This window comes from Colius striatus, chromosome 1 (genome assembly GCF_028858725.1).
Source record: "Colius striatus isolate bColStr4 chromosome 1, bColStr4.1.hap1, whole genome shotgun sequence".
Lineage (NCBI taxonomy): Eukaryota > Metazoa > Chordata > Aves > Coliiformes > Coliidae > Colius > Colius striatus.
Window position 1 is genome coordinate 66682350 of NC_084759.1, and position 25045 is coordinate 66707394.

The 25045-nt window shown below is 40.6% G+C and overlaps 3 protein-coding genes across 3 annotated transcripts in view; 2 read left to right on the forward strand and 1 right to left on the reverse strand.

Moving 5' to 3' along the window:
* Nucleotides 1-10805, forward strand: part of MGAT4A (alpha-1,3-mannosyl-glycoprotein 4-beta-N-acetylglucosaminyltransferase A) — an 85008-nt gene extending 74203 nt beyond the window's left edge. The window contains exons 14-17 of the mRNA XM_061997898.1: nt 1743-1821; nt 3829-3895; nt 4864-4976; nt 5149-10805. Of these exons, the coding sequence (XP_061853882.1) occupies nt 1743-1821; nt 3829-3895; nt 4864-4976; nt 5149-5175 (286 nt within the window). The 3' untranslated portion in view covers nt 5176-10805. The remainder of the gene's footprint in view (nt 1-1742; nt 1822-3828; nt 3896-4863; nt 4977-5148) is intronic.
* Nucleotides 10726-16146, reverse strand: UNC50 (unc-50 inner nuclear membrane RNA binding protein). The gene is made up of 6 exons (XM_061997907.1): nt 16017-16146; nt 15030-15313; nt 14041-14161; nt 11706-11845; nt 11528-11629; nt 10726-11034 (listed from the first exon to the last, which is right to left on the reverse strand). Exons 2-6 carry the CDS (start codon nt 15307-15309, stop codon nt 10898-10900), a joined length of 780 nt encoding a protein of 259 aa, XP_061853891.1. The 5' UTR covers nt 15310-15313; nt 16017-16146; the 3' UTR covers nt 10726-10897.
* Nucleotides 16147-16155: 9 nt separating this feature from the next.
* LOC104562381 (cytochrome c oxidase assembly factor 5) lies at nt 16156-20106 on the forward strand. The gene is made up of 3 exons (XM_061997920.1): nt 16156-16367; nt 16774-16857; nt 19413-20106. The coding sequence occupies exons 1-3, from the start codon at nt 16266-16268 to the stop codon at nt 19452-19454; spliced, it is 228 nt and encodes a 75-aa protein (XP_061853904.1). The 5' UTR covers nt 16156-16265; the 3' UTR covers nt 19455-20106.
* Nucleotides 20107-25045: the final 4939 nt, after the last annotated feature.

Sequence of the window (25045 nt, forward strand, 5' to 3'; positions counted from 1 at the left end):
GTCTCCATAGAATTTTCAGCACTTTCATGAGAAAAATTCCTGATAACAAGTAGGATATTTGACAGACTAAAGGATGGCAGTTTAGATCTGGTAGGTGAGAAGACAGCAGAATATACTTTTAGTCCTTTTCTAGTCAGCTTTGCCAAGACACTTGTTTTGCTTATTATTGAAACATACAGTAAAACCACCTTAGGATAATCGATTCTTTGGGTTTTTTTGGATGTCACTGATGTTAGGAAAAATCACAAGATTTTCCTTTTAGGAACTATGGATTTTTTTAGGTAGCTTGTGAATTGACCTTTACAGTAAACTACAATGGGGAAAATATTTTTCTTGAAGGACACAGGATGCTGGAACTTACTGCATCCAGTTTTCTTTTGCAATTCAATTGGTGCAGTTCTGCTGAAACCAGTGCAGTAGAAATCAGTGTAGCTTTGTTATAGAAGAGTGTGTGGGTTTATTCCTTTTCTGAGCCTTGATAAAAGAAATCTGTTATATATATATGTGTATGTGTATTTTTAAATTACTTCTATCATTTTGGGATCACAGAAATTTCTAAGTCAGGGTCAGATAGCTCTGTTTTCTTGTACTACTTGTGTTTGTAGCAGTGAAGTGTGGATTAATGACAGGTACTTACCTACCTTCAGACATATTGGATAAAGACCAACTGGAATTTACATCTCAAATTATGTCTCTAATAAATTGCAAGTTGAGCTAATGTTTGTAATTTTAATCAAGTGATAATTTCTGAACTAATTTTATCCCTGGTTGATGATGTATTTAATGTCAAAGATGGTGCTTACTGTTAATGCCTTTAAGTTCAAATGGAAGAAAGGTTTGAAATGTGTTGCTAAGATTTTTACATGTTCATTTAAATGCATTAAAAACGAAAGAGGCTTGTTAAAAGTGGCATCTGAGTAGGTGTTAATATCAAGGTAGTTTTTGACACTAATCTGAATAAACGATGTGGTCCACCAGAAAAAATAGTAAGAAATGAGCAATTTTTCAAGCGTTGATACCACCTAGTGGTAAAAAAATACTATTACTTGTTTACATAATATGGATTGAAAAGAATATTAAATTTGTGTTCTATATAAAGGAAGGAGAGTTAAACTGTGTCTTTTGTAACATTATCTACACACACCCAGTACTGCAAAAGGTGTTTCGAGTGGGCATCTTGAATTTAAACACCTGCACTTCACTGCTTAATGTATAGTGGGATTGTTTTGATATGATTTTAACACATGTATTCCGTCCTATTAAAAAAAAGAAGACACTTCATTAAGTGTACAGCTGAATGAAGGTAGTAGGGACTTTGTAGAGATATTAAAAAAACCACAAAAACCAGTCCTTTTCTGTGTGTTCAGAATGGATCTGCAGTTGATGGTGTGAGCTCGAGGAGGGGGTGGTGTGTGGTGGGGAAGGATGGAGAGAGGCTGAGGGAAGGCAGAGCTCCTGCTTCTGGAGGTGATGCTGGTGCATACCTGGCAATAATCACTTTATATAATGCAATCTGTCAAGATCAGATTGTGGCAAGTAGGTTTCTAAGCAAAATATTGGCCAACTAGTCCTTAAAAAATGCACAACTTTAGCTGTTTCTTACCGTGAGCTGATGTAGGTCCAGTATGAAATTTACCTTTATCATGTAACGTCTGTAATATGACTATGAAGATACAAGATGATGACTTAGCTAATTCTGACTTATGTAGGTAGACTGATTTATTTTGCCTTTTCATTCACAGGTACTTGTTTCACAGTGGCAATCCAGAGCATCCAGGAGACATACTTCTAAACACAACTGTGGAAGTTTTGCCTTTTCAGGTATGAATGTATTGATTTGTGTCATCTCAATCTAGGATAAATGAAAAACCCCCTGATTTTATTGACTTATTTTAACAAGGTGAGACATGAATGCTTCTGTTCCTAACTGTAGGATTTTGATGCTCTGATTCTCTCATAAAGTTTCTTTTTATAATTGGATCTGTTAACAGAAAGCTGTTGTAACTATTCAGAAGTTCATTCAGAGTACAGTCTGCTACAAGTGTTGTCAGTAATTTGGAAGTAAACAGCTCATTTTCGTCCAATTCAGAACCTCTACTTCCAAACCTAACTACATATTGAAATATCTGGAATCTTTATGCTTTTATTTCTCCATAATCAGTCTGAGTTTTATCTCTACTACACTATCTTCTTGCTTGAAGGCAGATAGTATGGGTTCTTTTCCTTCACCTATGTTCTCTGGCTAACCGTTTATATCACAAAACTCTGTCAAAGCATTGAGATATTACTTCAGACAAGTTTATTTTATTTAGTAGTAAAATAGCAAACCGCCTATCTTCTCCAATACACTTGGTGTAGGTATCTTGAAATCTGTATTTAAATTACCATATGCTGAATCTCTCTCCCTCTTTTTTTTTCGCTTAAGTAAATGATCATGGAAGAATTCACTTATCTGTTCTTGCAGTCTTCCTTCTTGGAACCAAGCAAAAATAGCAATTTCTGGCCACCCTCACCCCTAAAAAGAAGTTTATCAGTTTGACATATTATATACCATGATACGTGGTATATTATACCGTATTACAAGGTTTAGGGGTTTTGTTTCTCAAGACCCTTGGAACCACAGAAAAACCCCCAGCAGCAGCTATCACTTCATCTAGGCCTGAGACACCACAAAAATGCACAAGATAATGAGAAAAAATGTGCATAAAACATCTCTTTACTGGCTACGCTTGCCTGTGAAATGTCCCTCCAACTGGAGTGTCCCTTGAGGAAGTAATGCTGCTCAGCTTCCTCTGCTATTGACACACTTTGTAGAAAGGTAAACAGGAAATTCTGCATCTGGCTCCTTCCTAAGCCATTGATGTCAACAGAAAATGTCACTGATATGGGGATCTGCAGCTACAGAATGATAGGTGCTGTCCTGAGAGCATGATTTCTCCACTGTGGGTTTCCATTAGAGCTGGAAGCCCATTCAGGTTCTTTGACCCTGATCTAAGCAGAATTCAGAAATACAAAAAACAACCCTTAGAAACCAGATTGCTCCCAGATTGGAACTCAACACTAAAAATACCCCCCTCAAAACAAAAGACACAAAACCAAAGAGCCCCCCTAAACCAAGCCAAACCAAACCCTGCCCACCCCCTAAACCCAAAACAAACAAAAAATGTTACCACTTTTTCAGCAGCCTCCCTTAAAAGTAGGCATTAAAAAAAAAAAAAAAGCTGATTTATTTAATCTCCTGTTCTGTCAAGCGTTTTAAATTGGTTTCTAGGAAATACGGTGAGTCTTTTAGTATTGGATCATATGATTCTGGCTACAATTTTCCAGCTGTTTTTGAAGCTCTGGTCTACAATCTCATTTTTCTGTGCTTATTAACATCCCTTTTTAGTGAAGCAGTGATAATTGCAATGTTTCCCTTGCTGGTCTGATGGCTTTTCATCTCGCCTAAATTCTTACGTCGAGAAGTAAGCTCTAAGTTTCATTTGTCCTGAGAGAAATCTCTAGTTCACCCATAGGAAAAGAAGGCAAGATCCTGCTTTTGCTTTTCTTCCACTGTGTGTGTCAGTATCTGCATGGCAGTTACTATGCAAGTTACGTGAGGCACTTGAAGGACTTTCTTTCTACTTTGAAGCCAAATATCATTCAGTTCTGGAACACTGCTGCACTTTCATGTTGGCTTGTCTAAGGCCATAAATAATTGTTCTAGGATGGTTCATAACTATTTGGAAAAGATGGATGCTAAATGTATAACAAGAGAGAACAGGGATTTGTCTTTCTCTGGCAAAGTCATATGTCTAAAAAAATGATCTCATTTGTGCTTTGTTCTAGAATGAAGAACTAGTATTAAGCAAAGAAACCAAAGACAAACGCTTAGAGGATGGTTACTTCAGGATAGGTACGTTACAGTAGAAAGAACTGGCTATTGCTACTGTTGCAGCAGTTAAGACATTTTTATTAAAACTGAAAGAAACCTAAAATTGAGTCTTGATCATTCATTTTTGGGTACATGACCTTTACTTAATATGTTTCCAGATTCTTTCCTGAGACCGATGTAATAAACAAAGATCTAGTGGGACTCCTAGTGCAGCTACAGTACAACTTTTCTGCTGGGATCGATCACCTAGATGATTCTAGAGGCACTTCCAGGCTGTATAAGATCACTTCTTCCTGTGGCTGCAGGAGTGCCTCTCTGTGAACTGTTGTGCTTGGCCTGGATTTGAACCCACCCTACAAACAATCAGCTCTCTGATTGTGGGCTGAGACCTGTTGTCAGGGAAGAGACATTCCACTTGTGGACTGTGTTTGCCTTGCTGGACATGGGTTGGGCATCCCTGTTGTAATGAAAGCAAGGGTTTTTTGTCTTAATGAATGCAGTTACTGTGTATATTTTTCAAGTGTAAAGTCTAACTGGGCTTTTTAAATTGAATTCTTATTCATCAATTTGAAGATCCTTTAAATAGGAATACATTATGCACAAATGATGTGCCTCATGCTTAATCCTCCTTGAACATAAGCCAGGGGCTTCATGTTGAGTTGCATGATATTAAATGAAAATATACACCAAAATCTTCCCAGAGTTTGAGGTACTCCATACCCTTAGACAGCTCCAAAGGTTTTATTCTTACTTGTCATCCTGTTGAGATGAGTGTGCTCATCTGATGATACACTCCATCTTGCTGCTGCAAAGCTAAATCTGAAATTAGAACCTTCTGGCTCTCTTTTGTTTCAGGAGTGGTACCAGTCAGCTGTCCAGCCACCAGCAGTAGGTTTCACCTGTGAATTGTCATAGTACAGATACATTTTTCTGACACGGGTTCTATTGAACAGGAGTTAATCAAGGACATACTTTTGCTTCTTTTGCAGGAAGGTTTGAAAATGGTATAGCTGAAGGAACGGTTGACCCCAGCCTAAACCCTATTTCATCATTCCGGCTTTCAGTGATACAAAATTCAGCAGTCTGGGCAATTCTGAATGAGGTGAGAGGTGGTATAACCTTTGGAAAAGAAAACTGGCAAGCACAAATTTTCGTTGTTCTGTCAGTGTGGTGAAGCTCACGATTTTGGCTGCTGCTGGAAACGATTACTGCTTGTTACTGAGAAATGTAATACTCTAAAACATGACTTTTTCTTTTCTGATTCTCTGTTTCAGATTCACATTAAAAAGGTTACAAACTGATCACGGAGATCTGCTCTAGAGAAAAAAGAAGGAATCCTTGACAACTTTCCCTATAAAATCTAACATCCTTAGCAAGTCACAAATTGAAAATTACTGAGCATGCACCTTATTCCAAATTTCTTTCATTTTCACTTGAACTCTACCTCTTGTGAAATCTACTGTAGATGAGAAGATTGTATTTACCCCTTCTTATCTGATCCATCCAGAAACTGATGCTCCACGCTGATAACGTTCTCCCGAGGCCTAAGTCGTCCTCCAGTTTGATGTGACTTTACCATCTTACGGTTACAGAACCCTGCTACTCTTCACCTGTACTATTTTGATAGTATAGTAATATAGAGAAGTTGTACATATTGTTACATTCCTTGAAGAAGAAGACTATAATTATTGTTAAATATGTTTTATGAAGGGGGTACTTTCGGAGTTCCATTTATTTTCTATAACAAGAACCCTCTTTTATAGACTGTCAGGGATATATATTAAAAATGTTTAGGGGTATTTAATTTATTAAAATAATTTGAAAAGTACATATTTTTATGCAGTAAAATTTTAAATTGATATAGTTTTTTTTATGGATTCTCTAGTTTAAGTTATCTTTCTACATTTTTCTTTGGAGATGCAAACATAAATTAATACCATGTTTCAACTCTACTGCCATGTTTTAAAAAACCCTAGGTTAAGTTTCTAAATTGTGTAGTTTTGTACACAGAATCTGAATGACGTTCAAAGGCATTAACAGAGTTCTGAAGAGCATTATTATTCTTCGGGGCTGTGAGATTCCACTATGTACAGTTTGTAGCCACCTAAAAAGCATGCTGAAATGTTTCATATGATGTACTAAATCTGCAGTGATTTTAGATCGAATCCATTGCAGTTTAGAAAGAAAAATTTTCAATTCCAAACAGTTCTTTCTAAAAAAACCTTTGTAGACATTTCATAGCCTGGACAAGTTAATTTTCTGTACTGGAAAAAAACCAACCAACCAAATTCATTCTCCAGCTTTGCTTTGGAGTGACAGAAGTTACCTTTTATCAAAAGAATTAAGAGTAGTCAGATACGTTTGATCTACAGAGAGCTCCTTTTAAATTGTTCTGTTCCTGCAGCGTTTATTTCAGATTCATGACAGTGAGCAGTTATGGTTTATTTTTATTTTTTTCCATTGTTCAAGAACAAAGTCTCACTTCGACTCCTTTATTGATGAGTGTAGTAACTCACGCTATTAGTAAGAATGGCATTTGGCCTCAAGTTACTACCCTGCCTTTTTGTTTCAAGGGAAACAACAGTGATTTTAAATGAAACAGAAGGTGGTTTGTATTATACCCAGAGTGGAGTTGTTGCAGTACTAATGCTGCTGCTGTTCTTGAGAGTCTATCTGTTTAGGTGCTTATGTGTAAGGACACGGGCAAAGGCAAATTTAAGTTACCCAGTCAGAAATGGTCAGGAAGAAGAGAGGCAGAGATGCCTCTCTTTAATAGGAATGAAGTGACTGATTGATGCTGGAGGGAGGCATCTACCCCAGCGTGGGGATTCTCAGCTGTACTGGGAACCAGCCTCCTGGAACTGACACCTTGAAAGATGGCCTAGTTTTCCCTGTTGAAAAAAAGCCCTCTGTTATTCCCAACATCTTTGTGGCCAGGGCACAGATGCACAAAACCTGTTGTGAGTTCCCTAATCTAGTGAATTCCTATCTCTGTTATGAAAGTCTAACTAATAGATTTGTCTACTTTTCCATGATGTTTTTTACAAGGAGCAGGAGCCCAAGTCTGACTCTCTGGCACTGTAAGCTGAAATCGCCACTGGGATATACACTCAACATGTCTTTTCTTCTGCCTTGTTAGAGAATTGTGCGGTAGCTTTGACAGTTCAGCAGTATTCAGGTTTAAGAGCTTAACTGCTTCTGCAGACTGTAGTCGTTTTGGTTTTGCTCTGTTGTGTGAGGACACAGTGAAGGTGTGATTTGTACACAGAGGTAAGCCCACCTGTTTCGACTGACTGCTGTAAGTTGTAGAAAAGTAGAAAGCTACCAGGCAGGCCTTGTTTACTTTTTTTCTGACCTCATCAGACAATGTAAATAAAATGTTGCTTGGAAAGCTCATCTTGCCCATAAAGACCGTGGGTATTAAGCTAAGCACTGGGCTCATAAATGGAGGTTATTCTTAGGTTTAGGAACATGGGTGACTGGGCTCAGCATCTCATGTGAATCTAGGCTGCGGTGGTGCCCCAGCCCAGTTCATCACACATATAATGCCACACCATCAAATTATCGCCATGCAGTGGCTTTTTATCACCCATTAGCTGGCAAAGGTCTAAGAAAGTATTTAGGTTTTCTTCTCAGCTGTGCCTGTGAATGAATGATGCAACTAACTTAAACTTTTGCTATTTATTAAGATTTAGATCTCAGAAATACGTTTTGCTGACAGTGACTTTCATCATTTTCCGTGAGTTCAAAAGTTTACTGGTACCAGTTATTTAAGCTAACTGGGTGCTTATTCTCAAAGCATGGCTGTTGCTGGTATTTCACAGTAGTTAGGATGAATCATTGCTGATACATTTGAAATATATGGAACCCTTACCACATCAACTGGTAAAGAGTATATTTAGTTTTCAAAAGCGATGAGATGAAATTTTATCAAAGATAACAAATGGACTAGTGCTTGGTTGAAGTATGTCAGAGTCTTTCTAAAGACTGTTGCATTTTTATTACATTGTGCTAGCAAAACTTGAAAATACTCTGGGCTGCTTTAACACTTGAAATGTTCCTGACCTTATATGGTCACTAAATAAACGTGCCACATTAACACCAATTACATTTTGTAGGTTCAGGTAAATTCAGACCTGGTGGAATCAGATAGTCCTGCAAATTTTCAGGGAAATTTTGCTGAGAAAAAGCAAGGAAAATATTTTCTAGCTAACTGTTTCTGCAGACAAGTATTTTGGGCTTTCTACCTTGCAAATTCTGATCCCCAAGTCAGGAAAAAGTGGTACAAGTCCCCTTCCTGGAATGATGGTGAAATAATGGCGCACTAATCCTTAGCTTGGGAACTCATTTATGACTGGGTGTACTCCGGCAAGGCTGATGTCTCCTACATGTCTCAGTCCTAAGTTACAGTGTTACAGGAGTTCCTCAGCATTTGAAATCTATTACCTTATTTTGGGGATCTTTTTTTCATTTGTGTGTTTTATTTCAAGTTATTTTTGTTGTGGCCTTAAAAATCCCCTCTAAGCCACTCAATTTTATAGTAATCAAATACTGGGAAGTGTTTCAAAATAAACTGCATTATCCTATGATCCTGTTAGCTCCTGATGCTGGTAAAGCTTCAGGAAAGAGACCTTTTCTGAAGCCAAAGGGGTTTAGTAGAAACCTTTATTATCTGGGCAAATTGTTCTTAACTTCCTATAGTGGATGCCAAACAGACTGTCCGATCCAAGCGCTGGCTTTTCTGAGATGGTCAGGATTGCTGTGGACCAAGAAAATACAAGACTGTCAATACAGTCTTGCTTTGCTCACTCATTGGGTATTCCTGTTGAAGATTCTGTAAATAATGGGAACAGGATATCGTCCCAAATTAGCACTTTCTAGTATTTTTAGTTAAAAGAGTGTTGCTAAAGCACTGTACAAGGCTTTGCGCTTTTGCAGGCAGCTCAACCATGGATTTGTGTTGACAAAAAATATTCCTATAGATACATTTGGATTTTGGTTTTTTTTACCAAAGGATGGCTCAGAGGAATTCAAACAGGTGACTCGCAGAATCAGAATTCGTGGACCAATAAAAGATTGGACTCTTCTGTTGTATCGCTGCTTGTCTAGCTCTTTCAAAAGCAGGTTTTCAACACCTTGAGTCAGTTTAGAGCAAAGCAATTTATACTTTGCCCATGTGAGACACAATTCCTTGAATGGGCTGGAGTGCGATTAGTTTTTGACGAAATTGAACAAGCACATGACATCTTTCCTTCATTTTTTTCCAAAGTGCATTATCATTTTGGTAATCTCTGGTTTTTGTTGGATGAAACATTGCAGTAATTGTAGTTTGCTTCCATCTTGGAAAATATTATTTTAGTCTTTCAGGGGAAAAAAAGAATCCCTTTAAACCTTGCTCCCCTGACGTTAACCCTAGTTTCTGCATTTGTTCTTAGTAGGAAAGATGTACTCTGAAAAAGCTAACTATAGTAGAAAGGGAAAAAACCCTGATGTTTTTAAATTGTCTTTACAATCACCAGCAGAATGCTGAGAGGCTGTTAAACAACTGATGTTTTCAGGCTAGCACTGATTGCTGACTTAAACCCAAACCCCACAGGGACCTGGAGAATCCAAGTGTCACTTTCCTGACCTTTGTTGTTTCTTAAGGGTTTTGCTGATTTCTGCTGTGAACAGTGAGTTGATAGAACTTGAAGTAGCTTCATTCTGAGAGGATGAAGCCTTCTTTCACAGGGACAAACTCTGGTATCTCTAAAGGGAAGGTACACAGGCCCTGAGTCCTTCTTGTTTGCAGTGGCATCGCCCCATAGGGCACTGAAGGTGAAGTGTGTTAGTGTTGAACTGAAGCAGGCGACCACTGGCACAGGGATGCCTGCAGGGGAGAAGGCTTTGAGTTTGGCTGCAGCTGCCTGCAGGACAGGAGCTGGTGCTGTTAGCTGGGGGGGAGCAGGTCCCTTCACTTTCCTTGGATCACGCTTTCCTCCTTAAAAGGGGAACGTTGCTCAGCACCTGCTGAGAGGGGAAAAAGATTCTCTTCAAGCCTTAACAGTGGCTGAAACACACAGTACTGTAAGATGCACTGCCAGCATATTTGGTATTTTAAGATAAATGTAGTTTTTCCTTAGAGATCAGATTCTAGTGTTGAAATTATTAAGTCTTACTGTGAGCAGTTTACTCTTGCATTCTTTTGGAAATGGAATCCTAGTGCTCATGTTTCATACTGAACACCGCTTTAGAAAGTTGTCATTTTCATCTGCCAGAAGGTGGTGTTTGTGATGGTCAGTTTATGCTCCTGCCTTGCAGACACTGGAGCTGCAGGCAGGCATTGCCAAGAGCCCACCCTTGTAGCCAAACTACACTTGTCCTTTCCTTCCACATGGATGTAACAATACCCACTGGACTGCTAGAGATTGGGTTTAAAAACATGCTGCTATATTTGGAAACCTGATATGGGTCATGTTAATTGTGCCTTTCATCACTGTTTCTTCTGTGTGCCAGAGTTGTCCATGTGTAGTTGAAGTTGCCATTAAAATAACTCTGTTCTTGAGTTCTTTCATAAAAGGAGGGGACGGGGCTGTAGCTGGAGACAGTTGTTGCTTTACCATCACAACACTCTGAAGATCTGTGCTGCACAGGCCAAAGGCAAGGTATTCCAATATTATTCTTAAACGAAATGCTTTTTGGTGTCACTTAAAACCCTCCTAATGTAGAGCTTATGCCAGTATGTGCAAAATACCTGCAGTAAGAGTTACGCTAAATAGACTTGTTGCAGTTAAATTTAAGCTACAGAGCTGTACAAGTAACTTGTTTTTAGGAATGTACTGCAAAAGTATTTGAACAAAATTGCTAACATGTTTACTGTTGTAAATATTTTAATAAAAAAGGACACTTCCAACTTTTTTTACACAATTATCTACAATAAAGAGAAATTTACAACCATTTACAAACCGTTCTTAAACTTTTTCTTTACTGTCGAGACAGCTAAGGTAGAAACAAAATCAACATTGGATAGATGAAGTCCAGGTTTTATTTCACTCTGTATTTATAAAAGGAACAAAGCATCTTGGTGAAGTTCCATCCGCATGCTAAGGAGATCAAATAGAGCATGATGAGAAGTGCAAACGGGTACAGAAGAATAGCCGTGTTCTTCAAAAAGGGCAGTGCTGAAACAGAAGCAACAGTGAGGCAAGTATAAAACAGTGCTCCTTCAGAAAAGGCCTGGGGGCAGGACAAAGAGGGAAATGAGCACCGGCTCTGCCAGCCACCTTCAGAGGGCAGGTTGATCATCTCTGCCCTCATCATCCTGCAATCCTCACAGATTAAAGAGTAATTAAGTGGTTTAGGTAATGCCCTGGGAAACTGGTCATACCTAAAACTAGAGTTTTAAACTCACCACAGTGTTTTTATCCACTGCAATCGTTTTGAAATGTGTTTACAGAGGGAAGCTGTGGTGGGGGAGGTAGAATACAAGATGGGAAGTTGGTATTAAGAATCCTGAAGTGCAGATGTATACCCAGCTGGAACCAGGGATGGGTAAATTTCTATCAAACTTGTTTTACCGCAAAGAAAGAATTCATGAGCCTCTGCTTTACAAATTAATAAACCCACATTCCTAGTTTTAGTCAAACTAGTAGCAAAGAAGCTGCTGTTACTCACCGCTGTAGCCTAGGAATGTCACGTAGATGTAGTAGCCAATGGCAATCAGCCACAATGTATTCCCAACAAAGTACCCAATGACAGAATCAGAGATGATGACATCTGAAAGAGATGACTGCTCTCAGCTCTTGTGACAGAGCACAGGTTTGAATCAGGGAGCACAAAATACTCTACTTACAGTTGATGAAAAACAGCTGGATAAAATGCAAAATGACTAGGAGTGGATAAAAAGCATTCAGGTGAACATCAAAGGCATATCCCCACTCCACATCATAGTCTCTGCTCTGCTGCTTCACCAAGTACTTATTAGAAATGAACCTGCATGAAACGACATTTGAGCATGTCATTAGTAGGGATGTATAAAAGCTGACTGACAAAAGGCTGCTTTGAGATAGTGAGCCACAGGCCATCCTAACTCTGTACCCCAACAAAGCATCTCGGAGAAAAATACACACGCATTAGGCAGAGCAGGCTGTCAGTAGATGTACCCCATTCCGTGCATTCAGCAGGCAGCTGAAATGTGCTGCTGGTATCACAGAAACAGGACTTGTTTATAAACAGATGAGCACTATAATTTATCAACGCTGTGACAAGTTCTCATGTGCTGTGCACAAGCAGAGAGGATGCCAGGAAAGCGCTTGTAGGCGACAGGCACACCTCACACAGATGGCTTGTTGCAGCTCTACAGAAGCAGTGCACTAGGAGGACAGAAAGCAGGCAGGCACTCCTCAGCTGAACCCATTCTTCTCACTGAGGAGAAGTGCTGACAGAATGCAGGCTGCCTGCCCTTACAGGCTACGGAACACGTCTTCAGGCTTTGTGTTCTCAGCTGAAGTTCTGCTGATAATCAGTAACTATCCCATTTAGAAGAGGAACAAGAAGTTCAGACCAGGGCCTTTCACAGAGTAACAGAACAGTTTGGGTTGGAAGGGACCTTAAAATCGAGTAGTTCCAACCCTCTTGCAAGGGGCAGGGACACCTTCCGCTAGACCAGGTTGCTCTAAGCCCCATCTAAACTGACCTTTAGCACTTCCAAGGACAGGGCATCCACAGCCTCTCTGGGAAACCTGGTCCAGTGCCTCACCACCCTTACAGGGAAGAACTGCTTCCTAATACCCTTTTTCAGCTCGAAGCCTCTACCCTTTGTCCTAACACTATGTGTTCTTGCTAAAAGTCACCCCCACTGTTCTTGTAGGCCCCCTTTAGGTACTGGAAGCTGCGGTGAGGTCTCCCTAAAGCCTTCTCTTTCCCAGGCTGAACAGCTCCAACTCTCTCAGCTTGTCTTCACAGGAGAGGTGTTCCAGTCCTCTGACCATCTCCATGGCCCTCCTCTGGACTCAGTTATTCACAGTAGCTTCTTCTAACATACTCTTTGTGCCAAGGGTGGAGTCGGGAAGGCAGGTGCAACACAAAGGTGCAACACAAAGAGAGACAAGAAAGGGTGTAAACTCATTAGGAAAGGTGGAAAAACAAGTGAGCCTGCACTGGAAGAAGAGACTTGAACCACACTGGAGCCAAGTGACTGGTATTCAAGCCTGCAGAAAAACCAGATGATGGAGTTATTCAGTTTCAGGAGACTGCATCCCAAGTCACAAATTGCTGGAGGACAGGAGGAAAGTATTATTATGTGCTCTTCCCCCAGCAATATATGGACTGCTGTGTCAGACAGCAGAGTAGGTCAGGAGGACCATTCACCTATCAGCTACAGTTCCTGCATGCACATCGCCCTCAACTTTGCAATTACAAGCAGGAGTTTCCAAGGTCACTGTTTGAAAGGGATCTAGCCCTTTTCCCACCGGCACCAGTTTCAAGTGTCAGCTCCATTATTAAGAGCTCTTTTAAGTGCGCTTGCTTCCTTAAGTTCTCAGTAACATAAAAATTCTTTCCTTCTTTCTTTCTGCCCTTGCCACAGCACAGCAAGTGACTTCCTGTTGTTTCATGGCTCCCTTGCTGGTGAACACATCTATAACATGCCGAGGCCTAGTTTATAAACCAACTCGTTACTATCGCTCCTCTTTAATAAGTCTCTGGACATTACAGGGTTAGGACTGGCAGTGACACCACCAAGGCAACATGCAAGGAATAGGACAGACACTGCTCAGAATGGAAACTGCTAAAATCTTCAGCAAGAAGCAAGGGCCAGTTGTATATTGCCCTGTTTAAATATGCAAGCTTAAGCTATGCAACCAAAATAAGGAGTGATGGGTTTTTTTGATCATCCACTTTTTTTTGGGCATTATTGCTGAAGATTTAGCAGCTCCAAAAGAAAACAAACTGAAATGTTCATTGCAATCCAGAGTTTCTGAACAATCACTTTTTGCAGGAAATAGTAAAGAAAAAGATGTGTTATTTTTTTAAAAGCAACATTTTGAGAAAATTGCAATGGCACAAACCCTATAGTCAATACATACTTTAGAATTCTGCCCCAAACAGAGAGCACGTGCCTTGCAAACAGCAGAGGACTACATACGTCCAATCAGCAATACCAGACCGTTTCAGACATCACTACTTACCACATCAGAGTTGCAATCAGGAGGCCAACACCCACGCAGTCTATGAATACAACCCAAAGCAGCAGCTTTATTGTTTCAAAAAAACCCATGTCCAGCACAAATCCAAATCCTACAGTAGACACTGAAAGGAGAAAAATATTATTAAAGTTAGCTGTAGCAAAGTGAAAATACTGTTGGGAAATCCCCCTTCCCCCCACCCCCGACCCACAAGAGATTTTCAGTACAACAGCTCATGGTTTTCTACCAATACTAGGTACAATGTAATTTATTAATAATATAATTAATTATATATACTATATAATCTCTTTCACAGATTGGAAAGCCATCACCTGTACTTGGGCTTAACAATATAACAGCAAATTGTATTGCTCCACCCAAGTACTTTTTAAAAATTCACACAATGCTACAATAGACTATTCTTTGTTTTATAAAAGCTCCTTATTAACTCAAACTATTTGTGTGGTGACAGACAGTAACATCAAAACTCTGATATAAAAGTAACACCAACGTGCTACATAACAAGTCAACTAGGATAACAATACATTTGCAGTTCTGTCTATAAAATTACATGAGAATTTGTTTATATCTTAGAATTAGGAATATACAGACTCTCACAATATACAATCTACATATATACAGATTTTCACTAGGATCTTTATTGTAAAAGCAGCATTTTATGCAGATCCTCCAGATGGTCAATATTTTTTAACTAATGCCTTGCTGTGTGGCATAGGGCTTTATTACTGTCTGTAAAGTTAGAAGGAATTTTTGCAGGAGAGATTACTTCAAGACCACACAGTATTAATTATGTTTCTAATGTTTCTCGGTTTTCTAATTGCCACCATAGCTTCCAAAAGCTTACACTATTTTCTTGTATTCTATTTGATTCAAAATAATCCACGAATTTGTCCTTCTTTTTGTAGAAGGGCCACAAATGTTTATCCCTGAACTTTCCCCCCCTTTCTTTTATGCTATTCCCCTGCACTCACCGCACAGCCAGATACTGAGAAGCACTAAGAAAGCAGGATCATCTCTTGCCCATTGGTCCTTTGTCTGTTTTCTGTAGTGAAAGTTCCTATAAACCCTCTGTGGTGAAGTAAACAGGTAAAGCATCTGCCAAAGAGCAAACTCAAAGTCCATCTGTCGGAAGTGGAAGAGCCTCCGCAGGTACTTGTAGCGCTTTGCTCCAGCTGTGTGCCTTGCAGCATCTCTAGGGCTCAACGCACCATTGCCCTGGCTCCGAGAATTAACTGAAGTGGTTGGCAGCATTTTGCTAAAGAAGGAATTTCAGAAAGATGCATTTGGTTTTGCATATAATCACAGAACCTTAAGGGTTGGAAGGGACCTCGAATGAGAACTAAAAATAAAAATCACGCAACGCAGGGCACATCTGCAATACCGAGGTTACTCAGAGTATGAACCACGACACTTGAAACCATTGTTAACAGGCTGCCCAGGGAAGTGAAGGAGTCACCGTCCCTGGAGGCATTTAAAAGACGTGTAGATGTGGGGCTAAGAGACACGGTTTAGTGGAAGACGTGGCAGCGCTGGGTTAACCCTTGATTCCATGATCTTAACGGTCTTATCCAACCTAAAGAACTCTGTGAGCGTGCCATGGCCCGGCTAAGGAATCAGCAAGCCAAAAACTACGAGCAGACGATTCTGCTCCCAGTGCTGCCTGCCAGGGAGCCCCACGCTTGCGCCCCCATTCCCTCCGCCGGGCCCTCCCCCGGCCCTCTCTCGGTCGCAAAAGGCGATTCGAAGCATTAACTGCTGACAGGCTCGGTGAGAGGTGGGAGCTGGCAGCCAGGGACAGGGCCGGGAAGAGCAGCCTCCGCACTTGCCGTTGAGCCCGCACCCGGCCGGCAGCGACCCGCAACCCCCGCCGCCGCCCCTCAGCGGGAACCGTCCAACAACGGCCGGGCTCGCGCCGCGCCCTCCCTCAGCGCGCGGCCGGGGCGGGGGCGAGGCCTCACCTGCTGCTGCTGCCGCCACGGCGGCGAGACCCCCGCCCGGCCCCCGAGCCGCCGCCCGCAGCCCTTCCGGCAACCACCGCCGCGCAGGCGCTGCGCTACGCTTCGCTTCCCTTCCTTCCTTCCCGGGGCTGCCCGGCCCCTTCCTTCCCCCGCCGGAAACGGACGCGGGGGTTTGGGCTGACAAGATGGCGGCGTCCGACAGCCGTGTGTGGGTACGCTGCAGCAAGACCTAGAGTTGGTCAGGCCGCTATGCCTAGGTACTACGAGGAAAAGGAGGAGGACGGGCGGGCCTGCAGCGGGGTGAAGGAGGACCTGCGGCAGTGCCTGCTGGAGAGCGCCTGCGTCCTGCAGGTGAGCGCCCCGGGGGCCTCTGGCTACGTGTCGGTGCTGCCGCTGCAGTCGCCTCCCCCCGAGTCAGCTCCGAGGGAAGCGGGCGCGGAGGCCCCCGCCTCGGCACGCCGCCACAGGCGCATGGGAAGCTGCGGTCTGAACCGGTCCCTTCTGCCACAGGCCATTCCTCTGGCGGGGATGAGCACTGCGGCCTCTGGCGTCAGCCAGCGCTCGAGGGGAAGGAAAGCTGTTGCTTCGTCCCTTTCAAACCTGTTAATTCGCGTTTTAATCACCAAGAAATCATAATTTCAGAAGAAGGCGCGAGTCGCTGTGTAGTAGCAAAATCCCGACTAAACCTTGTCTGGTTCTTCTTTGGCAAATGGCAGAAATCGATTAAGCCTTTAATCCTTTGTTTTTCATCTAACAGGGAAACAAAAGCCCTAAACAATGTTTAAGGGAAGGACACTGTAAGAGTTTGCAAGTAACATTTTTTACATGCAAAAGATCAATGGTAAGTGTTTGTAGTGTGTTTTATTCTCCTAGCACCTTTCTATCCTTTTTCCTGCTTTCTGAAGAAAATAACCCAAATTCACAGAATGGTAGGTGTTGGAAAGAACCTTCAGAGATCATCTAGTCTAACTTTCCAGCTAAAGCAGGTTCGTCCCCATCAGGTCACACAGGAATGTGTCCAAATGGCTTTTGAAAACCTCCAGAGAAGGAGATTCTGCAGTCTCCCTGGACAGGCTTTAATTCAGTAAAGCTGGTGTCATTAAACAGAACAGGTCTTGCATTTGAGTTCCTTTTAAAATATGGATGTTGTACTCTATTCTTATGAAGAGAGAGTTGTAAAGTGTGAAGACGATGGGAAAAAAGCATATCTAAATTGCATTAGGCTTAGTATGTGACAAGTAAACTAGGTATTTTTACTGTTTATTTCTTTTCAGTAAAGCTATATACTAACCCAAAATTAGTAGATCGGGCAGTTGAAAGATAAGATACCGACAAGGTAGTTTTTGTCTGTCAACAAAGAACATTTAAGTTAAAGAATGTCTTAAAGAAATGTACTTTGTTGAAGCAGGCTCTTGTGCCTGTAAAATTTTCTTGGCAGGCTTGAGTTCGTTACGAAGAACACTTTTGGGTTTTTTTATATAGTGAGCTATCAAGTGTGGTAGTGAGAAGCCCAGTTGTCAAAATGTGATAAGATAAAGTTTCCCTGGTTTTGATAGGAGTTCCTTGTCTAGAAACAAGTTACTTTTGTTTCCAAAATGCTGAGAAAGTAGTTAAAGTGTGGAAAAGATGGCATTAAGTCTTTCTAAGCTGATGTGATACATAATGAATATACAGCTAAAACTGTACCTGAAATTTTACTTCCATTCAGTGTTTTTCCTTAAGTCATAGCAGCTGTTTGCACCTCTCCTATATGAACTGTGTTAATCCATAAAGTGACAACAGGAAAAAATGCTGTGTATTTAATGCTTGAAATACTTGCATGTATTGCTACTGCACCATCAAATATCTCCACATGATGGGCCTTTATTTGTGTCTTGTTAAGGGAGCCTGATGAAACAGTTTTGTGCAGAAAGAGGCCTGGCTTTTTCATGATTCTGTTTAACTGCTCCAAATTCTAAGGCTGAAGAAGCGGCATTTTTCTTGTCCTGTTAACTCCGTAAATTGCCATTATTGTAATCGCAATAATTGGGCTCTGACAAATTTCTTACTTGGTTTGTAAGAGGAGACTGGGGGGGGATTCATTAATATTTGTAAGTATATAAATGGTGGGTGTCAGGAGGTTGGGACATCCCTTTTTTCTATTGTATCTAGCAACAGGACAAGGGGTAATGGAATGAAGCTGGAACACAAAAAGTTCCACTTAAACATAAGAATAAACTAGTTCACTGTGAGGGTGAGGGAGCCCTGGCACAGGCTGCCCAGAGGGGTTGTGGAGTCTCCTTCTTTGGAGGTCTTCAGAACCCGCCTGTACACGTTCCTGTGCAACCTGATCTAGATGAACCTGCCTCTGCAGGGGGGTTGGACTAGGTGATCTCTAAAGGTCTCTTCCAACCCCTACCATTCTATGATTTGATGATTAATGAGGCTTAAGAAGCATGTAAAAACAAATTAAGACACTAAATACACATATAATACACAGTATGTGAAAATAATTAGAGATTTCTCGTAGATACTGTTTGCTTTGTAAGGAAATATAATCTCTTATTGGAGAAGTAAATTCTAGTACACCTTAGGTATTAAAGTAGGAACAAAAAAAGCTGCTTGCTTGTTGGGCAAGCTGTGCCATCACGCAGTTTGTCTCTATAAATTTTGCTGCAGTCTTGAATCCTGAAAGAAGGTTAGTTAAGAGAGGTAAAAAGTACATCTTCAATCCAGAATCTGAATATATCTGAATTACAATTTGTAACTGCCATCTTCAAGACTGACTGGCTAAATTCAGAAGAGTTCTTAAAGGATCAAGGTATGTTTTTCTGCTGCGCTAGGAAAGAACTTGACATTAGTTCCAGTAAGTGCTGCACTGTAGCTGTTGCTTTAGCTTTACTGACAATTTTTGCCTTCCATTAAATGCTACTTTTGTAACTGCCTAAAAGAAAGTTTATTTTATAAGTCAAATAGTATTCCAGTTTTTATTGATTTCTTTTTCCCCAACACTTTTTGCATTTATCTCTGTCTTCACTGACATTTGCAGTGAATCCTACCTCAGCCTAATCCAAATTTTCCTCCTTCAGCTTCTCAGTTGAGAAAAACAGATCTAAGTACTAAGTATTTCTTGCCATCCCACTATACTGTTCTGTCATTTTATGTTGCTGCACTGTTTATTTCAGAGTGCACAGGTTGTTTATCACATAGCTTTAATTTTGTGTGAGATTTAAGATAATACAAGGCCTGTTCCCTTGAAAAAACCTTATGGCTTGTTGGCTGCATCACAAGTTTTCTTTATAGAGACTTCTGCTCTATTCTGTGCTTTCGCATCACAAAGTACCGAGATAGCATGAGCACTCTGAAGTATTTCTTCTGCAAAATGTATGGTTTTAATATATTTGCATCAATTTTCAGTTAGATACTAGGGCAAGATTCAGAGGAAGGAAAGGATACTGAAGTTGTCTGTGAAGAGACACAGCTGTGGGGAATGAGGGTTCATCAGCACTTCAATCAAACAGAGCCTGAGGAAAGAAGATTGTATCCACTGCATCCTTTCATCCAATATTTTTGTGGAAGGAACCTACTCTTGAGTGCTCCGAAGGATTAACCTGGATGTGCGTTTAAATGTTGGAAAGGCAGCAAGCATAAAACTGTCAAGTTCTGGCCAAAATGAGTACTTGTTTTGCACTTGCAATAAAATATGTAAAATCCAGGAAAAAAAAGGTTATGATTGTGCTTTGAAGTGAATTCTAATCATGTTTGACTACTATAAATAATACAAGATATGGAACTGGGAGTTCACAGGTATCCCAGGGGATACCTCAGGACAGAGCTGTTTCCAGAGTTGGTGAGCTGACCAAGGCTCTGAAATGTGTTTGCAAGCTGCTTCTTCACACATAAGTTTGTTACCCAAAAAACCTGCACTGACAGATAGGAGTGGCAATGTTTTTGCAGACTCACATACAAAAGGATGGCATCTCTTTCCTCTTGCTACCACTTCCTTTTAGCGTGATGACATAATGTGTACATGTTTATTAGCACACCCTAGTTTTGTTGGACAACTGGATTAAAGTGTGGTTACTCTAAATTAAAGGATGTCTGATTTATCTTTCAGTAGTCTGTCTTCTTGTATTGACACAAGTTCAAGAGAACTAGAGCATCATTCTACTTGGTGACTTGAAAGCTGAATACCAGGGAGTAGCTAATTATGTATCTCTGGATGGGTGAGGAAGTTTTTTCTCAGGTCAATGGTTAATGAGACTCTGGCTGCTATTACTGTGTTCTATAAGTATTTGTAACAGTATTTAACTTCCTCTGAGATGACCCCGAATGATCTTTCTGCATTATTTTCCAAGCAAGTGCATAAATACTGATTGCAACATTTACAAATGAGGGATGAGGATCTGAGCTTGGTTCTGTTTATAGAAAGTCATGTTGCACCAATTTACCTTAAAGTTTGTGAGCATTTTTCTGTTTTTTTACTTTGTTACTTCATTCTTTGGTTCATGCTTATGGGTGTTAACACTTGGGTCAACATGGATGTTAATGTTCAAATTGCCATTCACTTAAATTGTAGCTAGTTTCTGCCATGGACTTCCTAAAATGCTGGTTTGCCTTCATTTGATCAAAGATAGCTGTGGCAGATCTGTTTGCAGTATGATAGTGTTCTTCAAGACATAGATAACATCTGTTGATGAGTCTCTCTTGCCCCACCCTGGTAAGGAAGTGCGATTTTTTGAGAGTATCAAGCATTAAATAGAGCCTAAAATGTGACTGGTCGATATTTACAGGCTCTGTTTAAGAACTTGTTTCTGAAGAGTACTTCTTTTTCCTTCAGTGTCTTACCTCCTTCCCCACCTTTTGAAGCTGTCATGGTTTAGCAAGGAGCAGCTTTTGCTTGGTAACATGGGGAGCGGGTTGCAGTGAAGACCTGGTAAAGAGTTTTTGGACTCTTTCCCCCAGCTCCTGGGTTCAGACCCACCTCCCTCCGGCCCAGCTGGGCCAGTCTGGTACCTCTGCGATCACTATTTAGGGATGGGAATTTGAAGTGCTGGCAGAAGGTGTATGAGTGATACAAGATGGAGGCGACCACGCGGACCCCACAGTCAGAGGAAGAGGAAGGAAGGAGGAGCAATAGACCAGAGACCCCTCTGCAAGCCGTGGCGAGAACACAGGCTATGCCCCTACAACCCATGCAGGGCCATGGCAGGACTGAGAGCCACCAGCAGCTCCATGTGAGTGCACCCTGATGGGCAAGAGACTCTGTGAGGAAGCAGCCATGGCCCAGGCCATGCTGGAGAGCCTGCGGGCCCCAGAACAGACCCACAGGAGAGGCAGGAAGGAGCTGCAGCTCTGGGGATAAATGCACTTCGGAGCAGCCCGTGTAGGGCTGCTGTGTGTGTGAGGTACCTCAGGGATGTGCAGGGAGGACTGGTGCAGAGCCCACCTGCCCTGAGGAGAGACAAATGGCAGAAGCCATCAGGAATAAACTGACTGAAACCCCTACTCCCTGCCACCCTGGGCCATTCAGGGGGAAGGAGGTAAAAACACCAGGATCGGGACTCTGAGCCCGGGAAGAGGGGAGGGGTGGGAAGAAGGTGGTCTTAAAGGGCTGGTTGGACTCTTCATCCTTATACCACTCTGTGTTGTTGTGTTATTTTTGTTATATTTTATGGTTATGCTTTAGTTAGTGTTGCATTAAACTATTTTCTGTTTTCTTCCCCAGGCCGAGTAGCCTGGTCTGTTTCGTCCTGCACCTTAAGCAGCAAATGAGCTCCCCCTGCCCTTTGGCAATTCTCAGGTCTTTGGTACTTGAGGCTAATCGTGGTCTTTTGCTCCCTGATGGGCCTAAACCACGACAAAAGCCTTTAAGGAATAAGTGTCAACATAACTCTTATATAAAGAAGCTCAAAGAAATTAAGCTGATTAGGAAATAGTAAGTGGGGACAGAGTCATAGCAACTTTCTTAGCCAAAGCTTATAGCCATGTGGCTGATATACATTTAGTCTGAACAGATGCATGCAATGCTTATTGTTTGTAAAATCTATTACTTCATTGAATGAGTGCATGTTGATTATTTAATTCTGTCTGTCTTAAGCAACTGCTGAGTGATCAGTCAAAGTATGTTTATATTCCTTACATGCGTAGGATTTTATTTTTGCAATCATAAATCAACACCAATTTCACTTTTTTTGTGTTCTCTCAATCATGTGAAAACCAGTTCATTTACTGGAGTGCTGGAAACATCCTTTGTTTTCCACAGCCTAATTACCATATTGTCTCTTCACATGTATTAAAATGATAAATTGATGTGATGACTATAAGAGTATTCTTAATTTAGCACTCTTAATTTCAAAGCATTACTCAAGCCTTCTCCACAGGGTTGGAAAAAAAAAAGTTTAAAAAGGGAATAAAAATAAATGTAAAGCCACTTGGTAGGTAATGAGATGTCAGTTTGAGAGAAGATGCAGAACTATATGCAGTCTTGATAGTGAAGGACTCTTCTGTCATCTGCCCTGCCTCGAGGGACTGTAGGCTTGATGGCCCAGGTGATCTGTCCCTTTCTCGGCTTTAGTAATCCCTGAGCTTCACCTCATGGTGCTGCAGCAACTCCTTTTGCAAAGGAGCAGCTGGAGAGCAGATCATGAGCTGAAGCAGTTACTTTTAGTAATGGGTTTGATCCAGTGGAGATCAAGCATTAAAATTAAATGCAGTGTTTGCTGTTGAACATTTAAGGATTTCATAATCAATTTAACTGAATATTGGTATTATTTAATCCAATAGGATCTTAGTGTTAAAACTTCCTAATGGTTCCCTAAACTATCTAGGACAGTGTAAAAATACAGCTTAATATGTATGAAAATACAGATACGCTTAAGAGGCTGTCATTGTTCAATATTGTGTAATATAATACTCTGTCTAAATATGACTAATTACATAATTGCCTTGGGACTTGGAGCACTGTCCTACTTGAGAACGTTTCTTGTGTGAAAAATAATTTGTTTCCTTAATGGGAAGCCAAAAACACTAACAGTTTTGTGTATACGATTCCAAGGTTTTTGCTAATACACAAAATGTTTTGATTTGGCCATAGTGACATTTTAAAGTCATGACATCTTGTGCTGCACCACTGGCATTTCTTAAAAACGACACATTTCTAACCTATGGTAGATGTTGCAAGACTGAATGTGTAATGTATTTATAAAAATGAACTGCTGAGGACAGAAGGTTGACAAAAGGCTCTTACTGATTTTAGAATCCCAGATATATGCAGTGTTAATGACTTGTGTAAGTGTAGGGGACAGTTTGCAAAAAGCTTTCACTGCTGCTGTAATTCTGTTTTACATGGTGACAAAGTCAAAGGCTGCTGAATGCTGTCGAGATTCATGTCTAAGGCTGTGGCTCCCTCAGATTTAGGACCTATCTGTGTAGATACTACATCTAGTTTCATCAGTTAACATGTTCTCTCCCTGGTCCAATCCTGCAAACACATCGCAGAGCTAATCACATGTTTATGATAATAAATAAAGGTCATAGTCATTTACTCTGGTTTGCAAATTCTTTAGGTCATTAACTCTGTTCTTTCAAGAAGTAAGTATGAAGTGATAAGCAGTTGCTTTAAGAGGAATCTGTTTACTGAAGGCCCATGTGTACCTATATTGAAAAAGGAGGCTGAGGAGCTGGCATTTTAACAAGTATGAGTGCATTTATTGTTTAAGTTATACCCTGTGAAAGGAAAGACATCTTTAAAAAGAGAAAATGACTTTGAAAGCTTTTTTGCTTCCAGAATGTGTGCATTTATATTACAAAGAGCTTCATTATCCACTGGTTGGAATAAGAAATTGCTTATACATTCTCTCTTTTAAGTTTCTGGGGAATAGTAGCAGGTTGGATGGTGGGTTTTATTTTTTTTTCCAAAGCAAACTTTTCAAATAATATTCCTTCAGTGGAAGCCCAGAACAAACTAGACTGACACCCTCTGCTTGTCACAAAAGCACCAAGTGAAATCATCTTCTAAAAATGCAGCCACATAATGTAGGTGGTAAACAGTATCTGTTGTTTAAGCCTTTGGTTGGAAAGAGGAGGAATAGAGAAGTGTAGCAGCTTTGTTGACATGATGAATTTCACAAGTAGTCATGCTGCCTTAGCACTAGGTATGTGTTCATTTAGAATATGTTTACTTATTCTAAATGTGTATCTTATTGTCCAAAAGTGAAGAGCATGATGGTAGATTTTTCATCATTAACTGCAGTTGACAGAATAGTAACCAGAAATCTTAAGATCTCTTTTCCACCTGTATGTGCTGAATTATCTATCTCTGGCATGGTTTTGCTGCAGGTATCTGCAGAAAATTCTTAACTAGTTATTTCTCTTAAATGGTCCACTCTGTAGGAAGAAAGGTCTGAAAACATGGAGAGCAGCTTCTTGAAGTGGACAATGCTTTATTTTCAGGATTTCCAGTAAGTTGCTTAATAATATGCTCAAATATTGAAAGGAGAAGAAGCAACAAGATTAGCATTTTAATAGCTGCTGAATGACATCAGTAGCAGGTTATATATTTCAAACAATTTTGTATTTTGGTAGATAAATATTGGAAGTATTATGTAAAGCTGAGATTTGTCTTGGTGAAAGTTTTCAGATTTCATGTTCTTTCTTTGCACACAGATATTCCTGGGCTGCAGTGAAATGGAAGGGAATCATTTCTTAAAGATTTTTAGTAATAGAGGAAATAATGTAAAGTGAATGTCTGTGACTTACAACAAGATATCCAAAACTATTTTTGCAATATGACTACCATGAGTTTAAAAGGAGCTGTGGAAAAACTAGTGAATATAGAAATTTGTAATTCACAAATTCTAATGATAAACTGTGCTGCTGCCCATTTCATTGTGTTGTCTTTCATTATAAAGGATGAGGAATACAGAATTTTTCAGTTGACTTATGGCAGGAATGTTTGAGGCTTTTTTTGTGGGGGAAAGTTTTGAAGTCTTTCTGGTACATAAGTTACAGAGGTCTAACATTCATTAGATATTGCTTGTCTTGGGCTT